We start from the raw sequence: 9,866 nt of genomic DNA, 5'->3' as shown, positions 1-9,866 counted from the left end.
AGGTATGGTGAGTGAGGTAATATCTTTTATTGGACCAAGTTCTGTTGGTGAGAGAAAGAAGCTTTCAAGCCGCACAGAGCTGTCTCTCTCAACAACAGAAGATGGTCCAATAAGAGATATTACCTCATCCACCTTGTCTCTCTAATATCCTGGGACCAACATGGCTACTGCTACGCTCTATACATGTTGAAGGTATGTTCAGTTGCCTCTGCTACCAGAATAATTCGTCCTGCATGATCACACATGGAAATGACAAGTCATAAAGTGGTAAAAACAAAAAGAAGTGAGTAAATTAACCTAAACTCCACCATCCCCAAATAAGAAATGGGTAAACTTCATTTACCCTTCACTACTCTACTGGAAGTGACCCCTCTCTGGGAAGAGAAAGCTTGGAACAAGGAGAGTGAGGGAGTAGAGTTGGGAACAGCAAAAAGGAAAAGAAAGAACTAGAGAGAAGAAACAAGGAAGAGAGGAGATCTGAAAGGGAAGGAAGAATAGAGAATTTATCAGAGTTTCAAGTAAGGAAAGGCATCTTTACATGATACACAAAGTCCCACATGAGACATAGAAAGTCCAGTGATAAAAGAGAGGAGCCATATGATTTAACAAGTTTTGCATTGGTCTTGTTCCCCACATGCCCACTTGCTCCAGTTATCAAACTCACTTCATTTTCCTGTGCATCAGGATAGGCATGACTCAAAAATCCGTGAGAAGGGAAAGGAATATTAGCATTATTTTATTTACAGGTATTTTTAGAACTGGTTAAGTTTTACACAGGTATAATCTCTTGTATCTGTCAAAGTCATTTCAATGGCATGGGGGGCAGGGAGTGGATCAGCAACCATAGATCATGTTTCTTCACAGAAATGGGCAATTTTCTAATCTTCATTGCTGAGGTTTTTCTCCAGTGTTAAAAAAATCCCTACGATTATTCTAACTCACCAAAAAAAGAAAAAGAAAAAAAAAGCCATTCTTCGACTATAAATAGCAGTTATAATGCTTACTATATGATGCAAGTCCCCAAATTGGAAATTATTTTCAGTCATGTCGGGGGGGGGGGGGGGGGGAAATCAGTGGAAGCATGTCATGGTATTTAAAGAACTTATTAAAGTTTAACATCCAAGGGGTTTTCTTTCTAAAAAATCGGCTAATAAAAAAAAATAGATATCACATGTATTAAACATCAATTGCAAGCTTGCAGTTCTTTGATGCAACAGAATGGGATTAGAAATTTGGGGCTTGATTCTCAGTTTCCCGGTTGTAAATTTGGAGTAACACCCTTGAAGTCAGCAGCATCACACTGGTGTTAAACTACTGTAAGTGAGATCAGAATCAGATTTTTGGAAAGTATCAGATTCATAAATGTACTCCCTTTTAGGTGGCTATAATAAATGACTGGCATAAAAATAGGTAGCTCTCTGATTACAACTGGAAGTAAATCCAGTCAAAATGAAAATGGCTACAATTTTCACTTATCTAGCGTACTGTTTACTGGGCCAGGTCCTTGGCTCTGATCCATCCTATTTATGTCACTCCATCAGCATTGTGTAGGGGAAGTTATAGCTATGTTGGCTCTATGCCACCTACCTCTGCACCTATTGCTCCCCATCCAGGATAAGCAGCATTCCAGGAACATGTTGTGGGAAAGCTGCTGAAGCGCCTTGCACTCCAGCATTTTTGAAGCAGCAGAAAACACTCTGGGCGTGTTGCAGATTGCATAGGATATAGCCCCATAAGTAGGGCTCTACCAAATTCGTGGCCATGAAAAATGCGTCACAGACCCTGAAATCTGGTCTCCCCCCGTGAAATCTGGTCTTTTGGGTGCTTTTACCCTATACTATACAGATTTCACAGGAGAGACCAGTATTTCTCAAATTGAGTGGCCTGATCCAAAAGGTAGTTTGTGTGTGTGTGTGTGTGTGTGTGTGTGTGTGTGTGTGTGTGTGTGTGTGTGTGTGTGTGTGTGTGTGTGTGTGTGTGTGTGTGTGTGTGTGAGAGAGAGAGAGAGAGAGAGGGAGGGAGGGAGGGAGGGAGGGGGAGAGAGAGAGAGAGAGAGGGTTATTTTAGGAGGGTGACGGTATTGCCACCCTTACTTCTGCACTGCCTTCAGATCTGGGCAGCTGAAGAGCTGTGGCTCTTAGCCAGGCACCCAGCTCAGAAGGCTGAGCCCCGCCAGCAGCAGCGCGGAAGTAAGGGTGGCAATACCACACCATGACACGCGTACTTCTGCGCTGCTGCCACTATCTGGCTGCCCAGCTCTGAAGGCGACTGCCGACTGAGGGCCCAGAAGTAAGGGTGGCAATACCATACCATGCCATCCTTACTTCTGCACTGCTGCTGGCGGTGGCTCTGCCTTCAGAGCTGAACTCCCAGCCAGCAGCTGCCCAGCCAGCAGCGCAGAAGTAAGGGTAACCATACCACAACCCCCCCCCCCCCCACACACACAATTCCTTTATGGGTCAGGACCCCCAAATTTACAACACCCTGAAATTTCAAATTATAATAGCTGAAATCATGAAATTTACGATTTTAAAAATCTTATGACCATGAAATTGACCAAAATGGACCATGAATTTGGTAGGGCCCTACGCATAAGGCTGCTCAGATTTATACTTAGGGCAAAAGTGATCACCAAAATTGGGCAGAAAGCCACCTTTTCCCTGACCCCTCCCTTTGGGTTCTGTGTAGCTCAGCTGGAACCCTTCATGTAACCAGTCTTCTCTTAGTAATTTTTCCTTTCTTTGGCCCAGCAGTCTAAAACAATAGAGCTTTCTACCACCTTGAGAACATAGTACCTGAGCAGAGAACTAACACCCAGTCATCAATGTCATTTTTATATGCACAGCACCTGATACCAATGATATTAGAGAGACATGGTGGGTGAGAATATCTTATGGGACCAACTTCTTTTGGGATTGACACAGCTACAATCACATTATATTAAGCAGGACAAGAATTTAAGCCACTGTAGATAAAGTTAGTATGTGCAAACAAAATGTCACTGAAAACTAAAACCCACGCTGTGTGCGCTTTTTCTTAGTTAAGGCACTGATGACTAAGTAATATACACATTAACATAAGGATTAGGACAACATGAAGGTTGGGAAATTAAGAACTCAAAAGTTAGAAAGCTTCCAAAGTTAAGGTTTCTCCTGTCCTCATGTTGCACCTTTGAACCTAATCTTTACCCATCTACTGTCACAATAGAAGGCCCCACCTACAGTAGAATCCATATGGACCTGCTACATGGTACGGTAAAAAGGATACTCAGGGGTACAATGCTCTCTGAACCACAGATCCCTGCTCCATGGGGTATTCCTGCCTGTATCCAAGTCAGGGGTTCTCAGGACACATTTTTTGGTCGCCTCAGAGTGCGGCGACCAACTCTTGCTGGTGGCTGCTCTCACTTTTTCCTAAAATACTTAATTAGCTTTAGGAAAATTAAATAAATATGCACATACGCACATCCAAATCATTGTAATGTATTTATTGCTAGCTAGTAAGTCTATTGTGAAAAGTGATATTAAACATACAAGTATCACTTTTCACAGCAGACTTAATTTGTCCCTAGGCTTGCCAGGGCTGAATAAGCCCCAGCTGGGGGGTTGGGGAAGGCAGCAGGGGCCAGGGACGAAGGGAATGGGTGGGTGGGGGCCAGGGAAGCAGCAGGAGGCTGGAGCCTGAAGCCCCTTGGCCAGAGGACGGGGCCTGGGGATGGAGCCCGAAGCCATGTAGCCTGGGACCTGCTGCTGTGCAGCTGGAGCTTGGGGATAGAACCTGAAGCCCCATGGCCAGAGCCTGCCATCCCAAGCTGCAACATCTACGCTATTTTTAGCACACTAGTTTGAGCCCCACTAGCACAAGTCTGTCTACCTGGGCTTAGAGACTCACCCCCAGGTGCAGTGTAGACATGGCCTTTCAGCCTCCCAGCTCTGGTTCAGGAATCAGCAGTCTAGTCCCTCTCTAGTCTCTCAACCAATTCCTTGCTGTGCCCAGGGAAGGCCTGCAGAGCTTCCCACTCTCTGCAACTGCCCTGACTCTCCCAGGTAGTTCTCACCTGCTCTGTTCTGCTCCTTTCCGCTGGTGCTCTGTGCCGTGCCGTGCTGTGCCCAGCCCCTTTCTTTGCACTCTCCTGTGACTGACTGCTCTCAGACTCTTCCAGTCTCCCTAATGTGGTCGAGGTGCCTTCCCTTAAGCCCAACTTAAGCAGCTAATCAGTCACAGGTGCACTGGACCCTGCTTCATACTAAAGGGACTAATCACCCTGTGACACCAAGGCTGCCTACTTGGAATGGAATACTGCTCTTTCTTTCCAAAAGCCTATTCTGATTGCCCCACGTAAAGGAAAGCTGGCCTGCCTGGCTGCTCAGTCAGGGCCCAAGGTGTTTGAAACCTACCCCCCCCAACCGACTGCTCATGCGCCTCTTTGCCCCTTCCCCCAGTCCCCATGCCCACCGCTCGTGCTTCTTCATCTCCTCCCCCGCCTGCTGCTCAGACCTCTTTGCCCCTTCCCCAGTCCCTCCCCCGCCTGCCACTTGTGCTTCTTCACCTCCTCCGCCCACTGCTCACGCCTCTTCGCTCCCCCCCCCCCCCCAGGCCACTTGCACCTCTTCGACATAGTTACCGCTGCTCATGGAGGTGGTTTTATGATGTCAGCGGGAGAACTCTCTTCCCCCCAGCATAGAGCTGCTACATGAGTGATCTTACAGCAGCGCTGTTGTAACCTTGCTAGTGTACACATGGCCTTAGGGTAGCTCCACACTGCAATTAAACACCTGTGGCTGGTCTGTGCCAGCTATGTGCCAGCTGACTCGGGTTAGCAGGGCTCAGGCTAAGGAGCTGTTTAATTGTGGTGCAAATATTCAGGCATAGGCTGGAGTCTGGGCTCTGGGACCCGTGAGGGGGGGATGGTCTCATAGCTCAGGCTCTAGCCTGAGCCCATGTATCTACACTGCAGTTAAACAGCTCCTTAGCCTGACTCAGACGGCATGGGCCACTCAAGAGTTTTTAATTGCAGTGTAGACATACCCTTAAACAACATTTATATAAGTCACAGTCCAAAAACTCATACTCAGCCTACTAACTAAACTCACTAACAAGGTGCCCTCTAAGGCACTTTACACTGTAGTTTGGACTTGCTGTCTCCCTTGAAATATCAATGCTACCAGGCATGCGCAGGAATCTAAATGTGACCCCTTTTGGAGGGAAACGTTCTGTGCCCCTGCCAAGGCCTGGGGCTGGAGGAGCTGTCACGAAAGAGAAAGAAAGAATTTACCAGAAAAAAGACTGGTAATCTCTAGACAGGCATTGAGAAAGTGCCTGAATATATATTCAAGAAATATAATGAATATTATAGGCTTTCATAGCCTATAAATCATATATGCACATAGTTTGAAATAACTTGCTCACCAAATACTCAGAATATTTTGATATATATGTATATCTTCCTTCACTTCTCTCAAAACCCTCTATTTACCCTTTAATCAGCACTCTTTGATATTACTGTGAAGGTTCCTGAAACTGACAGAGGAAAACCAACACCAATTTATCCTCCTCAAGATCCACTCGACCCAAGTCCATAAGACGATCACCTGCAAACTCAATCATGTGAAGTATGCAGGGCCGGCTCCAGGCACCAGCGTAGCAAGCAGGTGCCTGGGGCAGCCAATGAAGAGGGGGGCAGCACCTCCGGCCGTTGGGCGGCAATTCAGCAGCGGGGCCGTCACTCCCTCTCGGAGCAAAGGACCTGCCGCCTAATTGCCGCCGTAGAATGAAGCGGCGGTCGAGCTGCCGCAGCTTGCGATCACGGCTTTTTTTTTTTTTTTGCTGTTTGGGGCGGCAAAAACAGTAGAGCCGGCCCTGGAAGTATGGATAGCGCATGAAGCAGAAAGTGGCGTGCGCACCAAAATACACAATTGTACGTATGTACAGATCAAAAGAAGAAAGAACACACTAACATACAAGTATGAGTTTGGCAGGATTGCTTCATGACACTGCCATCTCCGACCTCACATTTTTTCCCCAATTTTGTCGGCAGTGAGATTATTTATTTATTTAAATAAGTTATGAAGGCACGGTCAGAATTTTACCAGAAGCAGCTGGCCAACAAAACGCTGCCTTAGGAGACTGATAGCAGATTTACATGTAGAAATACTAATCTTACAAGTGCAATTATCGTTTTTTTCCCTCAGCCCTGGCCTCCTGCTTGTCAATAATGAACAATTAGTGAAGAGTAAGGGTAGGGGAAGGGTATTTGTGTAGCCAGATGTGTATATTTTTGTCATATTTGAACAAAAATGTCTACATTTAGAGAGAATCTTCTTTTTGCCATATCTCCTTTATTTATCAACTAATTTCGATAATATTTGAAATTTAGTCAGTTTTTTCTTTTTTAGAGGCCCCTCATGTTGCAAGGCCCTAAGCTGTAGTTTAGCTATTTTATACCTGGCACTGACTGCAGGACAACCTCATGTGACACCACAGCTCTTTGTGACCACTGATTTCCACTGTATCATGTTCATGAAGTAGTACGTTATCCAATATATATTGTTATGTTTCTGACACATCACACTGATATGTCTTGTGCACAATAGTAACATTGTACACATTGTATTGAATGCTTGGTAGTTATGCTAAATTCTATTACTGTGATTTGTGCTATGTTTTTTCCCCGAATGATGTTAACATCCCATAATAGTTTGCAACATTTGCAACAGTTTTGCACAGCCAAGTACAAAACCTATCAGAAGCAAAATGTATGAACAGTATTTCCTGGTACCATGAGGGAATGCTGTCATGACCTACTGATACCTGGAATGTGGTATCCAAAGCAAAGATAAGGAAGGTACAGGATGGTATCAAAAAACATATATAGACTGGTGGGTGACTTATCAAGTGCTCTCTAACTTGTAAACAGGTTTACTACAAATATAGCTAGACTTATCAGACCTCCTGTATAAGGTGAATGCCATGCTGTGAGACTGATTGCTTCCTAGAAAGAATGGTATGGATGGCTTATTTTCATATTGTGCTTTGTCTTTCACTAATAAACTGATTAAACTTGGTTATTTGGTCTCTCAAATATTTTTAATATAAAACTGTAAGTGTAGTCAAGCAATTGGCTTTAGTCAAAAGGTGGCTTTTTTTGTTTAAGCTGGCCCGCATTCATGGCGCTGCAACACTCATCTCTAGATTCATCTTCAGTATACCCTGTGCCTGGGGAAAGTGCCAGGGAGGGAACTGTAGGCTAGGAAGTGTTGAGAGTGTTGATATGTTAGTACTTATTAGTTAACCTTAACCCTATCCTTCCCTAGGTCCTATTTTCCTGCTCCCAGTAGCTCTCCCTTTGTTATATTGTTACTTTGGGGTGTGTCATTCCTTTGCTGGGGTTTGCGTTGATGTACTTCATTGTTTCTTGTGTACCGGGGTCAATACTCTGTGCCAGCAGTGGTAGCATTATTCATTTTCCTAAGGGACAGCAGCCCTTGTGTCTCATGCAAATTGAGGAGTCACCTTGGTTGAAGGTATCAGGCTTCACAATAAAGGACCCTCTCTGCCCTCGGGAGCTGGCAATAGCAATTGGGAATTATCTGCATGAACTCCAGCTACATTCTATGTGTTAGGTGTAGCTGTATTGAATGGCAGAGGAATAAGCCAGAGCAGCTTTGAAGAGCTGTGATTGTGGCATGAGGAAATTTGGTCTGAGTCTTCCCCTCCCCCCGTGCATGTTATAAAAGGAAAGAGATGCACAGGGACCTTGAGGTTCCAGTCTGCATCATTTCAATACAGAATACTATGGCTAGATAATAATCAAAAGACCTAACTTTTACATAATGCTTTATGTCAGTAGATCTCAAAGAATGTTACATCATTATCCCCATTTTGCAGATGGGAAACTGAGGTACAGAGTGGTAAAGTGACTTTTCCCAAGGTCACCCAGCAGCCTAGTGACAGAGCTAGGAATAGGCCCAGTCTCCCTAGGCCAAATGGTTGCTATGTGATTCCTTAACTTCCTTACACCCCTCCCCCTCCCGCCCATACATTTATTTTAAAAGTCAGTGAAGCTTTAAAAGTTTATTTAATCACCACATACAACTCATAAAAGAACATTCCTACCCGACCTGTAAATCCACTGATGCTTGTAAAAAAGCTACTTTCAAACAATAAGGCTTTCTCCAGCAACTACGAATCAAAGTATTATTCTGAGGCATAAGATGCCATCTATGTTATATATTGTTCCAATATGTTTTGAAGCGCAGTTGTAGTTTTATTTTTCCCTCCATTAGGAGAATCACCAGTCTCCTAATGGAGGGGAAAATGTTTAACTCGCTTTGACATTTATTTAAAAACAAATTAATATTTTGTGCAGTCATGCAAGGCAGGTTTTATAATATCTGAGAAAATTGGGGGGAAATAAATCTACATTCCAGGAATTTTTTTTTTAAACCAAACTCCTCTAAATAGTATATCTGAGTCCTCAGTCTAAGCCAGGGCATAATCAAACTGGCCTTTCTCTAGCCCATCAAGTCCGTCAGCCCAGGTGGAGGTGGGCATACTCCTGTAGGGGTCTAAGAGAATTCGGAAGCATCGGACAATGAGGATGCCTAAGAAAATAAATAATAAGATCACAAAGACAAATGTGGTTTTCTGCTCCAGGGTCAAGCTAGCGTCTTGTGGAACATTCCCAGGTGGCAACAAAGTAGAGGTGATAGGCTCTCCTTCCATTGTCCAGGGAAGCTGAAAGGAGTAATCCCACAGTTTCCTTATTTTCATCATCAATTTGCTGAGGCCATGGTAGAAGTCACTTAGATGTACTTGTGTTATCTGCAGGGGAAGGGGGAAAAATGTTAGCTATGAATGCACCTTATTTTTGTGCGTGGTCTCATCTGAATGCAGAGGGCATATGAGAAAGAACACCATGGTTGTTTCCATTCCACTATTATTTTCTGAACATGTTTATTGGTTTCATAATATGAAAGGCCTAATATTACTGTTAAATATCATGAACAGCAAGCACTGGGTGATAAATCTGATCATGTACCATTTGGATTGATGTAGAATTTTCCCTCTCTTCAAGGGGAAGTGTCAGGGTTCCAATCACATTGCTCAGAGAACACTGCTAAAAGGTAAGCTACCGAAAGGACAGGTCTGAAGCAGACTGTGTCTCATTCCACCTGGGAGAAGAGTGTCATTACTGTGCCAGCAGTTTTGGAGGAGGAGGGTCAGAAACTAATAAAAAATTTTAACGCCTTTTATCCACAATGATCCCAAATGGATCCAGATGACACAGACAGCGATCTCTTACATACAACTGAAATGCAGACACCTCTGAGCTGAATGCTGGCAGCCATTCTGTGCCCATAGCACAACATGGCATTTATAAAAGACAGGCAAAATAGCTTCTCCATTTGAAACAAGAGGAAATTTAGGGAGGCAGACTGAAATTACTCAAATGTAGCCCAACATATTAGTTAATGCCCTTACCTCATGCTGAAATTCAACCTATGATCTTTTAATAAGTACAGTGAGTCAGAAGCTAGGTTTCACATTTCACAGCATGCTGTAGTGCTATGTAGTGTCATCAGTTCAGTACTGACTCAGGGCCAGATCAAGCTATCCTTGCATATGGTCCCACTGAAATCAATGAGTAAAGTGAAATTTATTCAAATGGGTGCCCAGATGTGGCTGTAAGAATGTCCCCTACCAAAATCATCAGCACTGCCTACAGTACTTACATTTCTCTTAGGCCTGGTCTACACTACGAGTTTAGGTCGAATTTAGCAGCATTAAATCGAATTAAGCCTGGACACGTCCACACGACGAAGCCCTTTTTTTCGACTTAAAGGGCCCTTTAAACCGGTTTCTTT

The 9,866-nt window shown here is 44.1% G+C and overlaps 1 protein-coding gene across 1 annotated transcript; it reads right to left on the bottom strand.

Annotated features, from left to right (window-relative positions):
- Positions 1–8,481: 8,481 nt before the first annotated feature.
- Positions 8,482–8,775, bottom strand: CTXN3 (cortexin 3). The gene has a single exon (XM_065407007.1). It carries the CDS (start codon positions 8,773–8,775, stop codon positions 8,482–8,484), a length of 294 nt encoding a protein of 97 aa, XP_065263079.1.
- Between the last annotated feature and the right edge of the window lie 1,091 nt (positions 8,776–9,866).

The sequence above is a fragment of the Emys orbicularis genome, chromosome 6, assembly GCF_028017835.1.
Source record: "Emys orbicularis isolate rEmyOrb1 chromosome 6, rEmyOrb1.hap1, whole genome shotgun sequence".
Taxonomy (NCBI): Eukaryota; Metazoa; Chordata; order Testudines; family Emydidae; genus Emys; species Emys orbicularis.
This window is presented reverse-complemented; position numbering and strand designations above follow the sequence as displayed.